Source organism: Entamoeba invadens, assembly GCF_000330505.1.
Source record: "Entamoeba invadens IP1 unplaced genomic scaffold scaff_1105074726711, whole genome shotgun sequence".
NCBI lineage: Eukaryota > Evosea > Mastigamoebida > Endamoebidae > Entamoeba > Entamoeba invadens.
Genome location: NW_004443648.1, coordinates 932,191 through 951,592, shown reverse-complemented (window position 1 = coordinate 951,592; position 19,402 = coordinate 932,191). Strand labels below are relative to the sequence as shown.

At 38.3% G+C, this 19,402-nt stretch overlaps 5 protein-coding genes across 5 annotated transcripts; 3 read left to right on the top strand and 2 right to left on the bottom strand.

Annotated features, from left to right (window-relative positions):
* Positions 1–5,349: 5,349 nt before the first annotated feature.
* EIN_059350 (protein NUF1, putative) lies at positions 5,350–8,706 on the top strand (the record flags this gene model as incomplete). Its single annotated transcript, XM_004260173.1, has 1 exon — positions 5,350–8,706. One exon carries the CDS (start codon positions 5,350–5,352, stop codon positions 8,704–8,706), a length of 3,357 nt encoding a protein of 1,118 aa, XP_004260221.1.
* Positions 8,707–8,999: 293 nt separating this feature from the next.
* On the top strand, positions 9,000–9,779 carry EIN_059340 (hypothetical protein; the record flags this gene model as incomplete). The annotated part of the gene is made up of 1 exon (XM_004260172.1): positions 9,000–9,779. One exon carries the CDS (start codon positions 9,000–9,002, stop codon positions 9,777–9,779), a length of 780 nt encoding a protein of 259 aa, XP_004260220.1.
* A 174-nt stretch (positions 9,780–9,953) lies between these two features.
* EIN_059330 (hypothetical protein) lies at positions 9,954–14,456 on the top strand (the record flags this gene model as incomplete). Its single annotated transcript, XM_004260171.1, has 1 exon — positions 9,954–14,456. The coding sequence occupies one exon, from the start codon at positions 9,954–9,956 to the stop codon at positions 14,454–14,456; it is 4,503 nt and encodes a 1,500-aa protein (XP_004260219.1).
* Positions 14,457–14,552: 96 nt separating this feature from the next.
* On the bottom strand, positions 14,553–18,104 carry EIN_059320 (hypothetical protein; the record flags this gene model as incomplete). The annotated part of the gene is made up of 1 exon (XM_004260170.1): positions 14,553–18,104. The coding sequence occupies one exon, from the start codon at positions 18,102–18,104 to the stop codon at positions 14,553–14,555; it is 3,552 nt and encodes a 1,183-aa protein (XP_004260218.1).
* Positions 18,105–18,393: 289 nt separating this feature from the next.
* Positions 18,394–19,389, bottom strand: EIN_059310 (hypothetical protein; the record flags this gene model as incomplete). The annotated part of the gene is made up of 1 exon (XM_004260169.1): positions 18,394–19,389. One exon carries the CDS (start codon positions 19,387–19,389, stop codon positions 18,394–18,396), a length of 996 nt encoding a protein of 331 aa, XP_004260217.1.
* Between the last annotated feature and the right edge of the window lie 13 nt (positions 19,390–19,402).

Sequence of the window (19,402 nt, the reverse complement as noted above, 5' to 3'; positions counted from 1 at the left end):
TAATTTTAAAAATCATAACATATGGTTTAAAACGAATATTTGGGTTTTTTCGACAAAAAAATAAGAGGCTATCCACACAAAATATTCCAATCCACAAAGATTCACAATTTCTGTGTGGATACGCCCTATCACGTTAACACTCTTTAAAAGAGTCATAAAGTAATTCAACAAACGTTGTTTATTAAGAAATTATTATTTTATTATAAAATCATACAGTAGAAATTCTATCGGTGTGGTTTTGACCAATCAAAAGTGACCTACACACCGATATAATATAATGATTTCCCACATATTTGGCACCAAAACCCGCAAAAATAATGTCCATTGCAAATTTGTTTTTATTTAAAAAGAGTAAAGACTTGGTAATAAAAACTTAAAAAGAGAAAAATTATCAAACAAAAATCAATTCAAAAAAGATAAGAAAAGAAAAGCAGAAAATGCTCCTCTCAAAATATTAAACTTTAAATGATAATAAAAAATGCACCGACTACCACACACCAATCACAAGAGAACGCTTGTGATTGGTGTGATGACAGAATTGATACCACAAAACTTATTAATTTCAGATATTAAATTAATAAGTTAATTAAGGAAGTCACAGATATTTTCGACACATGCAGACAATAAGCCTGGCGTGCTCATCCAAGTCTTTGAGGGTGAGGCATCTATGACATCACACTGCAACCTGCTTGGAAAGTTTGGGTTGTTTGGTATCTTATTAGCACCACATGGAGTCTCACAGTTGAAGTCACGTTTGACACAAATGCAAATGGGATATTAAATGTGTCGGCTGAAAACGAGACAACAGGAAAGAAGATTCTCAAAGGCACAAGTGGACAAGATGGTTGCAGACGCAAAGAAGTTCAAGGCGGAGGACGGCAAGATGATAACTTTTGAGGCTAAAAATCGACACTCATTTTATGCTACCGTGTAATAACACGGTGAACAAGCAAATTTTTTCAAGGTTATCAACAAAAGACAAAGAAGCAATTGAAGCAATTATCAAGGTACACTCGAGTTGTAAATTGACAAGAATCCGCACCAAAAGTCCACGTGTTTATACAAAAACACAATGCGTTGTTCTTATTCTAAACAATTTAAAAAAATTCACAATATTATTTTATGTTTACACGTGTCGCGTTTTTTTTTCAAAAAAAAACAAAAAATACATTTTGTCATTTTTCTTGATTGTGGATAGTTTTACAAATTTCATCAATTTTTAGTTTATTTGCCAGAAATTAAAAAAGAAAAGAAAAAAAAATTTACACACCTTGGGAAAACCATTTTCATGACTCCACACACCGATAGAATTTATACTGTATATTATTTATTATCTTTCACAACAATTTTCCAGAAGTTACAATAATACACAGAAACAAAAAACATTTTATATAACATTTTTGATTGTTTTCGAAATAAAAAAATAAACGAAATTAAAAATATAATTAAATCAATATGTATAACATATTACATAAATTATTGTATTTATAATTATCGATATTTAATTATATAAAATAACGATGGATATAAGCAGAGGTTTCCAAAATCACAATCCTAATTACCCACTTCACCATTTCATAACCAAAATGTTCATTTTTTCTTATAAATTCGTACGTTATAATACCACATTTTCGGCAATAATTATTTTGGAAACCTCTGGATATACAGGTGAGGTACTAACCTGTCAACCAGAACTAACCTGTCAGCCATTTTCCTTTAGGAAGCCTAAAACCCGGATTAGTATGTTTTTTATGGCATTTGTTTTTTGAGATTTCATCTCAAAAATGAAACCTGTCAGCTTTTTTGGTATTTTTGGTATTTTTGGGTTTTGTAAAAAAGTAAAACTAAAAAAGAAAAACGATGAGAGTAAAAGACATCTTAATTGTGATGTTCTTCATCAACGCTTTGGTCATCGAGGACCAGCCTCAGCTGAAGCTGATGGGTGGGATGCTGGGACAACATTCTGCCACGCTGTTGCAATTCACTATGTGGGAAGAATTGAGGAGAAAAAAGGTTTGTCTTTTTTGAGAATACCCCAGTGTTTCGAATGGGGTTCCGAGTGTCACATAATTAACAGCGAAGGTGGGTTGGAAACTGGGGGTTCCAGAACCGTCAGGTTGAAAAGAATCCAACCGGGGCGGTCGCAATTCTACTTGTTGAGTATTATGGATGGAAGTCTCTTGACCGGCGTTGGAAATGCTGTTGGTGTCCATTCTTCTGTTATTGCTTGGAGCTCTTCCTCTACGACTTGTTCTTCTTCCTCTTTGCTCGTTTTGTTGGGAACTTCCTGGGATGTTTTGAATTGGGGTTATGGGGCAATCGGGTTGGACCACTGTTACATTAACACCATCCATCCTTTCGAACCACCTCCTTGAAAACGTGATATCGTCACCATGCTTGCTGGAAACAAAGTATCTCCTTTTGTCTTGATCCAGATAAAACTTAACTGGTTCCAAAGACTTCTCACTTGGGTTGTACCTTTCTTTAAACTCTGTCAGTTTCTGGATCTCGTTCTGTATCAGGATTACACTCTGTCTCATTTCTTCGGAACAACAAATGTTCTCTATTGCTTCGACACCTTTTGTGATCGTCGCAACCAGAGTCGACAAAAGGTTGGGAACTTCAACAACCTTTTCATCGACAGTCCCAATGAGAACGGGTTCATTCGGAATTTCCGACATTTCCAGAATGTCCGTTCTTGTCGCGATGGAAGTATATTCTTTTACAAACCGCGCAGCTCGATTCGGGTCAATTCTTATTCGTTTGATACCATCTACCTCTCTGACGACAATCCCACTTCTCTCAAATGAAACCACCACTGTTCCAATGGTTGAGCGATCACTCAGAGTCTTGAGAAGTGAGGAGATTTTGAGGCTGATTTGCCTTCCGTTTGGAGATCTTTTGTTTCCATTAAGGACTTTGTTGATTGCTTCATCTTCCATTGCAAACGACTTCATAATCTCTACGTCCTCTGGATCTTCGATGAATTCATTGAAGGCGTCGTTGACTTCCTGGTCGGACTCATCTTCTTGTTCAACTTCTGAAAACATAGTGGTGATTTCTTTGGTGGGAGCGCTCTTTCGAACAAGTGACTTTGCTGCGTTTGAGTGTTTTTTGACTGCTCCAAAAAAACACAGATCGAGTGGTTGAGTGAGGTGACTTGAATGGGGGCAGTATGTGTGCAATTTGATCTGGTTTGCTTCGAGCCATCCAAGAAGCTCCTCGTCAAGATGTCCCGAAAAGTTGTCCATTGTGATAAGTCCCCAACTACCATCAAGACCAAGTTCTGTTCTCTTTTTGACGATCACTTTGATGATCTGCGCCATCCAATGCTTGAAGATATATTTGTTGACGAACCCGTTGTTTGTGTAATAGACGAAACAGTCGGGGAACTTCTCTTTGGCTTCGCAAAAGAACTGTTTTTGGTTGATGACAATGCCGAAAGGCAACGTTGTTCCATCCGCACAAATTCCAACTATCGCCGTGGAATGTTTACTTGACCTGCTACAACCGTGCTTTGGGGTTGTCTTGTCCTCATTACTCTGGAAGATGTATAGATTCTTTCTGTCTGCCCAATCGTTGCTTCCCATTTCATCGATGTTTACACATAGGGCTGCTGGTATATTGTCAAACTTTTTGAGCTCTTTGAAGTTATCAACAATGTTCTCTGGATTGATGGAGATTCTGTCTAGATCTTCTGCGGTTGCTTTCTTGAGACCAATCTTCAACTTCTTCATGTGTTTAATGAGACCCCGTCGCGATATTTCAATGTCGGGTACTTTTTGACTCAGGTACCGAAGAATTCCAGTGACAGTACATGCAATTCCCTTTCGTTTACAAGTGACAAGCCACTTGTCGATTTTGTTATCAACATCTTTGGAGATTTTTGGAGGTTTGCCGTTCTTCAATTCTCCGATTTTTTTTCTGGTGTGGGTGTCTATCGTGGATTTTGAAGCACCATAAAGCATCTGGATAGTTCTTGTTGAGTGATGAAGTTTGTAATGCAAATAATGGATTTGTTCACGCATGGAAGTCTCCTTCAAAAATGTCTCATCCTACCAAGCTTGTTCAAGAGCCTGTTCAACAAGAAGAAGTCTCTTTGGAGAGATACCATTCTCTTTTGATTTCTGGACATTTTGACGCATACTGTTTTGTGAAAGAGAAGGTTTCTTCAACTGTTTTGTTTCTTTTGTCTCTTTTGGAATTTCAGTGTTGTGATCAGCGACAACGCGATTTTGAGGATTAGGGAAGCAGGACATCAGATTCAGTGATGAAAAACTTGGCAACATGAAAAGGATGTTTAAAGTTATGAACGATTTAAAACCTAAAAGAAAATTGTTTAAATGAAAATAATGGATTGTTTTGTGCAAAAATTGGGGTTTGGGGGGATTTGAATATCTTCCACTTTAACTTTTTGGTAAAGACTTTGAAATTGATTCAATACGAGAAGACATTTTCTAAAAAAATCAAGAAAATATAACCAAGTAAAAAAGAAAATGTTTTATAAAACGATGACTCTTTTTGGTGAAATGAGGACAAATTTTGGAAATTTTTGAAGTTTTTTTCGGCTTTTTTTTCGTTTTTGAAATTCGAAGAAAACATCTCATTCGTTCATTGCTTTTTGTTATTGATTTTGTTGAACTTGAATAATCTAAAAAAGACAAATTAATGGTTAAAATACCATAAATTGAATTTAAAAAATGGCTGACAGGTTAGTTCCGGTTGACAGGTTATTACTCCAACTGTAAGCCATATCTATAGATATTTATATTAAATATTTTAATTATAAATGAAAGTAATTAGTTATTAAAATAGTGATTATATTTCAACATTTTCAGCATTTTAAGCTAAACACAACTATATAAACATCAATATAAAGATTATTGACGTTTTATTATGAGTTTAAAATTCAACTAAAACTCTTTCGACAACCCTGTATTAACCAAGAAATATTACATTATACTATAATAAATAATAAATACTATTATAATTAATAATAGAATGTATTGGGGATCAAGTTGTGTTCCCGCCAATTTTGCTGTTCTACCTTTGAAATAATCCGAATCTATATTAACAATTTCAAATTTACTTTGCTTTTGATTTAAGGCAATTTCTCCTTCAGCTTCTTTGAATACCATCTTTTTCATACAACTTCATCCACGTGTACAGTCTTGTTATAAAATTTCCGTATCAATGAATCAAAAAGTCTTTTATAAATAAATATAACTAATCCTACAAAACAGTAAGAAGAAGCCCTAATACTCGTTGATTTTACTCGCTTTTTATTTTCAAAAAGACAAAACGTTCATTGGATATGGAGCTGTTCCCATTCATCTCAAAAAAACAACCATGGAAAGTTATCGTGCCATCCAGACATACGCGATGGTCCAGTGGGTTAACCACGAACAATCAACAACTTTCACGGACTTCTCGTCGTTGACCCCGGAGCTTTTACTCCGATTTTTAGAAAAGATCTCCGCAACAAAGTGTCACGTTCCTTTCCCCAAAATGCAGCGGACGCCCTTCCAGCGTCTCGAGACGTCCAACGCTCTGCTTCAATTTTCAAAAGAGCTTGGCCTTTTTTTGACGTGTTCTGCAGAAGATATTAATAAGAAGGACGAGAAAACCCTTCTCACCTTTTTCACGACCGCCGCTCAGAAGTTTTTGGGGCTGCGAAGAAACGCGATGAGCGACGTCATCGAATGGGTTGAAAGCGTAACTGGATGGCGATGCCAGAACTTTTTGAATGAATGGAGTGATGGAATGGTTGTGATGTTGATAGCGGGAGAGAACAATCCGTTGTTCACCCTTGAAACGATCGGCGTCGTGAAGGTCTTCACGAAGGTCGAGAACGTCGGCGTCGATGAATTGACCACTATGATGCTTGCAAAGAGGATGTTTGAAATGAAAAACGAGATCACTGCTTTCCGCCAAGCTTCTCAGATTGACTTTGACGCACTGAGATTGAAATTTGACAAAGAAAGAGATCTTTTGATGAAAGACGAGATTTTGGGAATACGAAAACCACGGAAAAGCTTGTGTATAGTCCAATCACCATTGAGAAAATCAAAACGAGGAAGTGGACTGAGAGAAGAAAAATTGAATTCGGAAAAACGTGAAAGTCTCAAAAATACGTTAAAAATTGAAAACACAATTAAAAACGAAAATGAAGAAAATGAATTTGATTTGAATTTCGACGCTCAAACAGTTTCTATTGAAGTCTCGATAAAAAATGGAAGGAGATTTGAAGAAATAAAAAATATTAACAAAAACGAAATTAATCAAAAAACAATCAAAAAAGACGAAGTAAAAATTGAGAACGAAAAGATTGAACAAGACAGAATGACAGAAAAGAAGAGCTCCGATGATGATGAATTTCCAATCACTGTTTACCAGGCACATAAAGACGGGGTTCAAGAAAAGAACAAAGAACCGGTTACTCAGAAAAAGGAAACCAACCAAGTTGAAACAGAACCAAAAATTGAGAATAAACAAGAAATAACAAATGAAGTTGCAATGAAATTGCCACAACCATTAACTATCGAGAAACACGACTTATTAATTCCACAAAAAGAAATTCAAGAAGAAAATAACAAAGGTGTCGATTCAAAGAAGATAAATGAAGTAAACCATTGTGTGCCTCCAGAATTGTTTTTAAAACAAACACAAAACAGTGCTGCTGAAGAAACGGAGAACGAAGAAAAGAAACCTGAAAACACAACCCCGCCACTATGTATCAAACCCAGTGGTTCGCCTCTTCTTGAGGAACAAAAGGTCGAAGAGTTAGTTGAAACAAAATCACAAGAAGAAGTTACTGAAGTCGAGAATAAAGTCGACGATCTTTTGCCAAAAAATCACAACAAAAGCATTTTGAACCAAAACGAAAAGGTTGAAATAAAAATTCAAGAAACTGTAGTGTCTCCGCAACTTAAAGTTGTGGAATTGGAGCAATCCAAACCGGAGATTAAACCTCCAGAAAGTCCCAATAGTGAAGAAGAGTTCCAAATTGAGAAAATTAAAGAACAGTTAAGCAAAATGGAAAAACTGATTTTTGAAAAGAATGAATTGAGTATTTTGATAATCGAAACCGCCCAACAACTCGACCAATGCAAAAAGCACAGAGTTGAATTGGAGATGGAGCGTCTCGGCATAGAAAAGGTGAAGACTGAAAAGCGGCGTATGACAGAGGAAAATATCAGAAACCAAACGAAGGGAGACCAACAAGATTTGGATTCTCAAAATGACAACACCAAGACATTAGAAAATTCAAACCAGACCACACCAATCCAAACTCAAATCGATGCTGAGAAACAATACCAAGAAAAAATAAACCAGTTTATGGTTGCAAAACAAAAGGCAGAACCTATTAGTGAGGGAGGAATTTTGGTGGTCGGAAAAAGTTGTTCAAAGCAAGAAAACCAACGTCTTGAGTTGATACAAATTCGCTTAGCAAAGGAAATGTACGATAGAAAGCAACGAGAAAAAAACGAGAGTAACAAGACACCAAAAATTGAAAGTGATGAGGACAACATTCAATGTGTATTAGGGTCTAATGTAATCAACCAAAAAGAGGAAAAGACACCAGTGGAAGATCAAAATAACATCCAGAACAATTTTGTCGAGGTCGAAGCGTCAAAAGATAACAAAATTCAAAGCATTGATTTATCTACCAACTCTCAAAGTTCTCATGATGAAAAAGAAGATAAAACAGACGACAACCAAATTAAAACGCCAGAACTCGAAGTCTCAAATGGTTTAAAACCTTTACAGAAGGTCGCCAAAAATGACGAAAGACAAGAAGAAAGTGTTGCACCAACAAAAGACACGAATGAAAAACACGGCCGATTGAATTTATCAAGCGAAAGTATCTCGACAGACATGTCGTCGTCTCCTGTTATCTCCACGCCGCGCTATGGAAAGGACTTTTTGTTCCAGCCCAAGGAGGGTACAACTTCTACAATTGGAACTCCGGCCAAAAATCTTCAATTGTCAGAAAAAATCGAATCACCAAAGGAAGACGATGAAACGGAAGAGCAAAAGCGAATTCGTGCCCGAGAGAAAATGGAGAAAGAGCGACTTGCGAAGTTGGCGCAAGCCAAAAAGAAGAAGCACGACACAATAGACCAAGAGAAAACGAAAAACGTTCCGTTTGTGTTGGATGGAGAGAACATTGTTCGGAGTTCTTCGGATGTGATTTTGGACTATTTCAAAGAGACCTTATGTGAATGGGTTGGCAAGAGAAATTTTAACGTTATATTGGACGAGAAGTTTGCAAATTTGACAACTAATCGTATAAATGAGACGATCTGTTTGAAAGGGAATTTGATGATAATAGCTATAACAACAAGTGGGTTTGTGTTTGGTTCGTATAACAGCATGACTTTTCCGATAGCACCGAAGAAGAGATACTCGTATTTGAACAACGACCAGAACTTTTTCATATTCTCGTTGTTCAACAGAAACCACGACGAGCCACAACGATTCAAGAGGAAAAAGAACGGGAAAACCGTTTGTGTGTGGAGCGAGGGCGACAAGAAGACGATGTTCTCCGTGAAGCGGTTTTATCGGATCCACAAAACGGGGCGGTCTGAAATTTTGAAGAAGTTTGTTCTGGAATACCAAAACGTCCCAGAAACAAAACACCTCTATTTCACTGGAGAAGGTACTTTTGACTTATCGCGGTTGGTTGTCTTGAGATGGGAGTGAGTATCCCATCTCAAGACTCCTTCTGTATTTTTGTGTTCGTTAATATATTGTTTTTGTAGTTAAAATATAGTACCATTTATTATACTTTATAATAAGAAGAATTATACAAAATAACACAAATGAAATTAATGTTTTTATGGTGCAAGAAATCATGATTTTTGGCAAATAATTTGTTTGTGTTGCAAATATGTTGTTTCTTAGTAAAAACTCGAACAGAAATTATAAAGAAAAGTTGTCATTACAAAAAAAAAAGAATAAGAAACGGCCAAAATCGAGCGAACAAAAAAATATAGATGAGTGACGGGATCAGATGGTTCAACGGGAAAATGGTGTTGTCGTTGGAGCAGTTGGACATGAAGAAGAACGACCCGATGCGGTTCAAGCAAATGTATACGCCACACCTTCTTGAAGAAGAAACTCGCGCAAAAGAGAAGGCCGAGAGAAAATCGACGCAACACTCGCGAAGGAGTGAAGGTACGAAGCCGCGCCGGTCGTCCGACCCACACGTCCAGGGTGAGAAGCGTACTTCAGTCAAAGCCGTTGTCTCTCCTAAAGTTGTAAACAAACAATTATCTGATGAGGAAAAGCTTCAGATGCTCAAGCGTGGTAAAAGGGTAGCTGATCCACTTGTAATCGCAAATGCTTTAGCGAAGATGGAGAGAGAAAAGAAAGAGGCGAAAACGCGTGAAGGTCCAACTAAAAAAAGTTTGACGATGAAGCGCAAAACAGCGCAAGCAGACGGCGAGGAGATTTCATTCAAATCAGCACCAACAAAGAAACCATCTGCGCCTCTTATTCGACAAAGCAAACCCCCCGAGAGGTATGAGAGTTACACTAAAAGTAGTTATGGAGGGGCGTCTAGTTACACGAACACTTACGCTGATAATGACAATTATGACGATCATTATAATGATAATTCCAACGATGGGGGAAGCGAAGAGGATTTGGGATATGCGCAGTTGTTGAATGAAGAAGCGGAGAGTGATCGTATTGGGAGAAGGGAAGATGAGGAAGAATTGAAGAAAGCGAAGTCGAGTGGGAAGAGGTATATTGATGACGAGGACGACTTTTAAGTCTGCGAGTCTTTTTGGTGTATCAAATAAATAAGTCGTCGGTGTTTAGTTTCCAACGATTCTATATTTGGAGTCGGAGTTCTTTTTCATTCTCTTTTTCTTCAGCTTTTTTCTTCACTTTTTGTGTTCTCAAACACTGACTTGGGACTGAAAATAATAATCAAAGGAAACGGAATGGAGAGGGAGAGGAAACTTATCACAATGGTAGTGACTAAAACATTCAACCATATGTACATTGCAAATGAAAAGTCAGATGAGGTGTTTGAGGAACTCACAAAAATCTTGGTGATGGTAAGTCACCCACAAACACTGGAATATTGTTCGAGGTTTGTGATATACCAAAGGTCGGTACCTCTTCTTAACTTTTTAATTGAAATATTAGAAGAGAAATATCCACTTGAAGTGTATCTGGACTTCATTTACTGCGGGTTTATTACGATCAAAATGCCGTTTGACGAGTTCATCAAATTTGCGGTGAAAATTGAAAGGAAACTTCAAGATGTGAAGAGTAAGGAATTGGACATTGAACACTCTTTAGTGTTCGACATTTTTATGGCACACAAAACACTTCTGAAAGTCACTAATTCGATTTCTAAGAACGAAAATTTACAAGTGGTGGAGGAGATGCATCAAGCAGTAGCGTCATTGCGAAATTTATCTTCGTCTGCACAACTTCCATCTCCCAATTCACTCAATTACATCTACCAATTTGAAGGGTATGAAAAGTCACTTTCTACTTTTGGTTTTCTGTGTTTCAAAGAGCGCCTTGCGTTATTAAACGACGAGAAATTCTATTTGGAAATTCTTCACTTTATTGAAGCTCTTGTGGAGGCAATCAGCACACTCTTTCAGATCTCCCCACAAGTTCTAAGAACAGAGAATAACGAAAAACCACGGTTTGGGCCTAAAGAACAGACAAATATCGACGTGAAGTCGGTAGGGAAAACCGTTGTCCAACTCTCTGCGGTGTTAATGTTCCATAATCTCTACCACACAAAGATCACACAAGTTTTGAGAACAAATGCAAAGGTTCTTCGAGTGCAACCGGAAGAGATGATTAATGTGATATACAAAATTGCGTATTCCTTATACCGAAGCGAGAATTACTACGGCGCGATTAATACACTTAATGTGTTCTTTACAGTCAAGAAAAGTATCTTCCCGACTTTCACTCATAAACTCATTGAAGACTCAGAAAAGATGGTGTTAATGAGTTCAAGGAATGTGGGAAGTGAGTCGCCACAAATGATCATTTCACAGTTTTTCAATATTGAAAGTCCGACGTTTCAAGACAAAGTCTTTGTGTTTGAGAGCATCAGAGACTCTTTCAAAACTCAGAAGAACAGTAAAACAGTTTTGGAATTGGTGAACGTCATTGTTTCAACACTGGAAGACTTGAAAGAGAATCAAACGAAACGAGTGCATCTCTTTATCTCCGAAATGATGATTTATTTGTTACTTGGACAGCTCAGGATCACTACCATTGAAGAGAATGAAAGACTTGGAATAACAACTTTCTGTGAATTAGAGCAGCAAAGCTTTAAAAAGGACAATCAAGGGTTCCAAGACATTCGACTACAAGTCTTCAAAGCTATTCTCTCACAAGACTACAATGGAATAGGAAAGTTAATTGACGAGATCAAAACACGAGAAAGAAGTAACGAATTTTTGAAGACAAGTCCAATTGATGTCAACACACTCATTGCAGTTGCGTTCTATTTCAGGTTCATCATTTTCACACAGAAAGATGGAACGAATGAGGCGCAAATATTGGACTTAATGAAAGGGTTGAGTTATATAGAAGTGATAGACAACGGGTATAAAGGGACAAAGGAATACAAACAACGAGGAAATATGGTTGTATATGTCTTGACTAAATATGTTGGGATGTTTTGTTTATATGGCGACTTGACAAGTTGGATCAAGTCTGTGGACATGCTACGAAGACTCATTTTAGAAGCTCCACTGAGTGATGAAGAGTGCATTGAATGCGAGTTTGAATCCCTTCGGTGTTATATTGAAATGGGATATACTGATTTTACCAAACGAGTGATCACTGAAATTGAAAGGAAAATCCAAACACTTCCGAATGGAGAAGAGAAGGAGTTAACTACAATCGAATTTTTATTATTCAAGGCGTCTTTTTTACTTAAAACAGTTTCGAGGAATGACACGGACTTCGAGAGTTTGATCGACACAATTGCGGAGGCAATTTCTTTGTATGAGACGCAAAAACGGAGTTCATCGACGTTTGAAATAACGCTACTGAAAGGGCGATTTCTCGACATTCAATCGGGATACAACGAACGGATTGGAGAGTTCAATTTGTCGTTTGACCAACGCAAAAGTGGGATAGAAACGCGTTCAAAACTGATTGAAAAAATCGAGAAGAATGAACCAATCAAAATGAAACGGTTGTTTTCCTCCAATGTTCTGACATTCCTCACCGACATGATCAACTCGTATATCCACTTTGGGTGGCTTACTGAAGTTCTCAACAATTATTTGGATTCCTTGAAATGCTACAACTTCTGTTTTAAACTTTGCCAGCTATTCTGTTCATATGGCCGACAAATAGAGATTCAAGGAGAAATTGGAGAGCTTGAAATGAAGTGTGGGAACTACGAGAAGTCGATTGAAGCATTTACTTTTGTCGACCAAATATCGAGTTCCATCAAAAGGTATGTGTCTGTTAAAAGGCAACTCATTATGATATTCATGCGCCTCGGCGATTTATATAACAAGACGGGAGAGCTTTCAAAGGCACTTGAATATTATCAACTGTCCAAGAAATTGGTTGAAGAAGTCATTCAAAGTGACAAAATTGAGCCGCTCAAAATAGAAGTTGGCGACTCGACGAATCGTGAATTCAATGTGAGACAATCGCTTGATGGGAAGATGCCCAAAAATTACGAGAACATGGAGAGCTCGATATTTTATGATAAACCAAAGAAGTTGAAGCGATTAAGTGAAGTGAAACGTAAGACGGAAATTAAGCGCGAGATAGTCCACCGTAAAACTAGTAAGACAAAAGAGGTGTATTACGCCATTAAAGGGCGGATTGATTATAAAATTCTGAAGCTCACACAACAAGCGGAGAGAGGGGAGAAGGTGATTGAAATGTTTTATAAATTACTTGAAACCGATGAAATCAGTGGGATCACTCGTGTGTGCATTTTGAATGAGATTGGTCGGCGAGAAATTGATAACGACCGGAAAGACATTGCAATCGAAGTACTAGATGAAGCACTCACAAGTGGGAGTGAGTATGGTATTCCAATTCTTCTTCACAAGATATACCATAACATGATTTGTTGTGTCGAAGATGAACCCCTTCGTGGGTATGCCAATTTGAAATCGATTGGGTTATCGTATCGATTACGATTTCCTGTGGAAAATGAGGGGCAAGACTTACACGACATTTTGAAAAGTGTTTCGAGTAGAATGTGTCTTGTATGTATCTCCAGTGAAAATGAAAAGAATGAAATTGCGATCAGTCATTTGAGTCTGAATTACTGCGTCACAGTCATTAAGAAGACAAGTCGTGGTCTTATCAATGACACTACAAAAAGAATCAACGAAATTGAAGGGGAAATCAGAGACGCGTTTGGTGGTGTCAGTGCGCACATGAAAGAGTGTGAGAAGAAAAGTCATTGGAACAAAGTGCATAGCATTGACCAAGAGATCGAAAGTGTCACTGAAACGATGAGTAAAGAGGTATTAGGGTATCTCCGTGTGTTACTCTTTCCCGTCGATTTTAAAGAAACTGAGGATGTGGATGTATTCCTCCGTTCGATCATACACGAGTCGATGAATTGTGACATCAAAAATAAGAGCTTATTCTATTCGATCATTCGTCATATCGATATTTTGTCGGACGAAGAGGTGTTTGATGGGGTTGAGGATGTCACTGGGAAGTTGGTTGGACCAATTGAAGGGGAGCTTCTCTTGCACCGTCTTCGTCAGATCAAGTTACAAGAAGTCGAAGACAAGCCTGTGCATGTTGTGTTGATATTAGACAAACAGTTCCACAGATTGCCATGGGAGGCGATGAAAGATGTGCAAGATGTTATGTACTCCAGACTTCCCTCTTTTGAACCGTTCAACACTATTAACAAGAGTGATGACAATATGTTTTATATCGACAAAAAGAAGGGCTTCTATGTACTCAACCCAACACAAGACCTAGTAAGGACTGTCGAACGTGTTGGACCCGTTCTCAATAGTATGGGGTGGAAAGGCATTACCAATAGTATACCCGACGCTGATGTGTTTTTGAAAGCACTTGAGGAGAATGATATACTCATGTACTGTGGTCACGGAAGTGGTGAGCAGTTTGTTCCTGGTCGTCGCATTCGGAAATTGAAACGGTGTTCCGTCTCTATGATGATGGGGTGTAAATCGGTTCGAATGGAGCAAAGAGGTGAGTTTGATCCCAGTGGTGTTCCTATCGATTATTTAGTTGCTGGCTCTCCAATGTGTTGTGGGAACTTGTGGAGTGTTCCTGATAACGATTTAGACACAATGACATTAGAGATTTTAGAATGGCTTAAAAGTGATCAAGAGGGGTATCTGATCGATGTAATCAACAAAGCCAAAAGAAAGTGTAAGAGTAAGTACTTTATGGGAGCTTCGATAGTGTGTTATGGGTTTCCCATTCTCAAGAAATCCAATTGATTGACTGTTCTATTGTGATGACAAAATTGGTATTACATATAGTATTTTTATAATAAAATAAACTAGATAAACTACCTCAAAAAAGGAAGAACACAATTAAAGATTCCAGTACTGATCGTTCTGGGCAGAGGTGTAAGGGAACTTGATCAAGTCGATACTGTGTTCTCCACAAATAGGACACTCTGCTGCATAACAGTTGAATTGTTCCTCCTCATCTTGTGCATTGATGATGAGTTGTGTGACATATCGAGCAAAGGCGGTTGGGTGTTGTTTGAATTCGTTTTTGATGCAAAGCAAGTGGAAGCAATGCGAACAGGGGAACATAGCCCCTCTTGATCCATCCAAGTTGAACTCTCCCTTCTTCTGTGGTATGATATGTTCTCCGCAGAAGTTGCATTTGAGTGCAGTCAGTTCAGTCTTATAGCACTTTTTATATCTCGCAGTGGTACTTTCAAATTTAGCACTCGAGCCACACATCCGCTCGACTTCATTCATCAAGTTTTTGTTCTTCTTGTCTTCCACTTCGATCGCGTTTTTAACAATTTCTTTGAACTCCCCCAAATTCCAATCGGACGGCAACAGTTGTAACAAGTCTTCCACGGGGATTTTGTTCTTCATAACTGTCTCATAGATAGCTTTCCGTTGTTCTGGGTCGCCCGACGTTTTCACGCCAGACAAATAGCCACTCATTGCTCTTAAATAATAATACCGCTTTTCATCTTCATTAGTAATGTTCCCCGGAAGCTTTAATAACAACGAGACATCCTCATCTTTCTGTTCTTTGTTGATAGTGTCATACTGGTTGATCAACACTATAGCATCTTCTATCGCACTTTCATATCTCTTTTTCTGTAAATTCATAAACAACGAAGTCCTATAAAACCGCTTGTCTTTCAGCGCGCGCATCCCACTCTCAAATTCGATTGAATCCCATCTCCCTTTCTCTTCTAAAAATCTTTTAACGTCCTCGTCTCGAACATTACTCAACGGATCAACATATCTCCAAAAGATGTAATTGACCACTGTCTTGTCATTCCCACTCTTCTTCCCTTTCTCTTTTCGTTCTAAAAGTTGTCTCGCAAAGTCAATGGAAAAGTCTTTGTCGTCGTTCATCAACAAACAACTGTAGAGAACTGGATATTCTTTACTCTCTTGATTCTCCAAGATCTCTAAGAAGTCGTTTGTGTTCTCAGAACCCAATTTCATGAACAAAACACCAAAGTACTTTTTCATTAGACTCTCCCCTACTATCCGTTCCTCTCGACTTTTCATTAACCCACGAATCACTTTCATCACTTCGGAATATTCCCCGCGCTCCATTAAATAACCAACTTTCCCTTCATAATCTTTCGAACACTCACAATACACATTAAAGACTTCTTCACTCCCACAACTGCGCACCATGTACCGCACTATTTTACTATTGATGATATCCTTCCCTTCAAAGTCTTTGGAAAACAACGACTTCATCTGCCCCATGATGTGCGGGACTTTTTCACTCACATTCAGCCGTTCAAGTAATATAGAGACACACCAACAGTATAACACAGCACACGATATTTTCGTGTTCTCTTGTTTCTCCTTCTTCGACTCTTCATTCAGTTGGTTAAGTAACGTCCCAAACAATTTGTTTCTATCAGAGATGTCTCGCAAAAGTTTCTTATTGAAAGGTTCGTCGTCTTTTCCGACGTTCTGTGCTATTGAAAATTTGTAGAGGGAGAAGCCCGTCGACACAAAGACGGTCTCTTCTTCTCCTCCCAAATCGGCACACAGTGATATAGCACCTCCTTCAAGTATTTCCTCGCACTTCTTTTCATTCAACAACGATTGACATTCAATATGGTCATTGTACAAATAGAACACATAATGTTGTGTTTGGCACGCAGCTACAATGTCCTTTATAATATCTTTCTTACTATTCTGTTGCAACTCGTTCCCAACGACCTCAAAAGTGATCATCGTCACGATATTAGAGCTCTCAGCTGGATTGACTTGATTTAATCCTTTCATCTTCCCAGACACCCACATCACTCGAATAATATTCTTTTCATATATATCACGCACCAATGAGAAATATCCAGTCTCAGGCTCTGTCTTCAACGGCATGATCAATATCGACTCGTCTTTAATGATATCCTTTTTAGTGTTCACCACTATCTTTTGTAAACAACTCGGTGAGGACGCCAAGATGATGGTCGACGTCGACGTCTCTATCCAATCAATCGCGTTGAATGGAGCTACATCCGCATTCATCTTTTTCTTGTTGACATACATCACCTCGCATGACGTCTTAATTCCAGATCCAGATGAGACGTCAATGTACAAGAGTAATATATTTCTATTCCCGGTGGCTACCATGACTTTCAAACGTTCTTCCGAACTTTCATTCCCATTAAATCTGATAGCCGTGAACACATATTTAGCATTGGAATCGGCTTGTTGTGGAATTTTGATCGGCACCACGTCGATGAGGTCTTTGTTCACATAAAAGAGCTTTCCGTCGAAAGTGGAGAGCAACATGTGTGTACCCGTCTTATCAATTGCGGCCTTAGTGATATGATTTGGGATGTTTCGAATGAGTATTGGTTTATAATTCATGAAGAAGTAGTGCTTCTCCTTTCCAATTAAAAGAACTCTCCCATTCGAACTTTGAATATTCTTCGCTACAATCCCTCGTGACGAAATATCAAAGGTCGATTTGTCCATCCAACTATCCTCCCACTCCTCTTCATTTTCTTGTGTGATCACATTCTTCTGTGTTTTGCGTTTGACTTCCACGGGGGATGAAAACCGTGGTCTGACGGGTTGTGGGGTCGATTGTGTCATCGAAAATGGTTTGTTTGTCATCCCTTCACCGCGTAATATTCTTGGACTTTTCATGTCTATACTTCTTCCCAATCCAGGGGAGGTTTGTTTGACGGCTGGTGGTAAGTCTGAAAATGGGTTAGAACCTTCGACCTGTGTTGTATCCAAAAATGGGTTAGTAGAATTCGTTTGTAATGGAGTAGTACCTTCTCCAAGAGCTGGAGGAGCGTCTGCAAATGGGTTAATACTTTCCGGTGTTTTTGATTTTTGAGTTTCTTGGAACACTTGAGGTGGTTTGGGTTGAGTTGATTCACCAAACGGGTTATATGATGTCGTATTGACTTGTGGTGCCTCATCACTGAATGGGTTAATGTTTTGTGCGCTCTTCACACTTTTAGTCGTTTGTGAACTTCGTGCTTCCGACGTGTTTTGTTGTTCACTTCCATCCGCAAATGGGTTAATATTATCAAGTGCTTGCACGTCTTCTTTTCTCATAATCGGACTTTTCGACACTGCAATTTGTGGTTTTGGAGTTTTCGACTTCGGTGGGACTTGTGGTTTCGCTGGCAAAGGTAATTGCGTTGCTGAAGTTGTTGTTGTCGATTCGCTAGCAAATGGATTTGTATTCGCTGAAGTTGTTGCCACGGGAGGAGGTGCATCAGCAAATGGGTTCGTATTTACGACCTCTGATGTTGTTTCGAAAGGGTTTGTTGATTTTGAGAGTGTAGGAGGTGGTGAACGTGGGGAAGTAAGAAATGGGTTAGGCGACCGAGTTTTTGGTGGTGGTGGATTAGAGACTGTATCTGCAAATGGGTTATAGTCTTCGACCACTTTTGAACTCATTTAAGTGTTAATTCCAAGTTCAAGTTTTTTTTTAGTGGAAGAGTTGTTTTTTCTTCCAAAGAAATGGATTATAATAAGACTTTTTAATCGTAACAAATTGGGTATTCAAATAATACTAGTAACATCAACATCATACATTTATAGTAAATTAATTATAAAATTATAGTTTATAGTTTGACGTTTTAGTTGTTCGATATAGTTATATCTATAGTATAATAATCATTTCAAGATCTTTCGGAAATTATTGAGATTAAACAACACATCGACAATGACAACAACGACCAAGCAATCAATCTTTCTTTTCTTTGTTTTCCGTGTCACCCACTGGTTGAACGACTTTTTCTTTTTTGTTCGCGTTGGTAGTTTTGAATTGGCTGAGATAGTCGATGTACCTATTTACGAAGACATCGAAATAGTAGTTCGCACCGTTCCAGACACAGAACACAAAACAGAACGTGATCCACATTTGGTGTGCAAATCTGTGTTTATACAAATAGAATTGTGGTAACGTTGTCATGAAATACATTCCAACTTGCACACAAGTCATCACAAACAGATATGAGAACTTCTCGGGGAAGAACTTCCTCATGTACACCAATATTTTGTGGGGTTTCTCCTCTACCAACCATCTCACACTTGTCATGTATCCCTCCTCATAGATCGTTTCTCTTTTAAACCCTTCTGTTATCACGAGGTACAGTGTTTGCCATATCGAGAAAAAGATTAAAGGGAAGACAAACCCATTCACAAAGTCGAGTTCTTGAGGAATAGGAATATCGCTCTTCCATCGAATACAATAGACAACCATCCCTGGTAACAAGTGGATAGTGATAGACGTCAGTTTCGTGAAGTCGTGGAAGACAAGTGCGTTATTCCACATTGGAATTGCAGTTAACAAAGGACCACCAACCACGACATAGAGTGTCGGGAATATCCAGGAAATGTCTTGTTTCAAATAAAACGCGCGAATCACTGTGATAATGAGCGTCGCGTTTGTGTAGTAACAGAAGTCCAACAAAAAGTAGTGCCATTTGTTCATTCGATACACTAAATACCTTGATGTGACGAGAGGGACAAACATACAGATATAGAACACGTGCATTAAGTCTGGGCGGACAAGCACGATATACTCTCCGATGAGCAATAAACAAACTCCAATAACAAAAGAAATTTTGTCGAGGAGTTTAATGTTACCAAGTTTGTACGAATGGATGTTATTGAGTTGTTCTTCTGTGAGTGAGGTTGTGGTTTCTGGCGTTGGTGAGGTGTCTTTGACGTCGCACATTGGTATGTTCTTT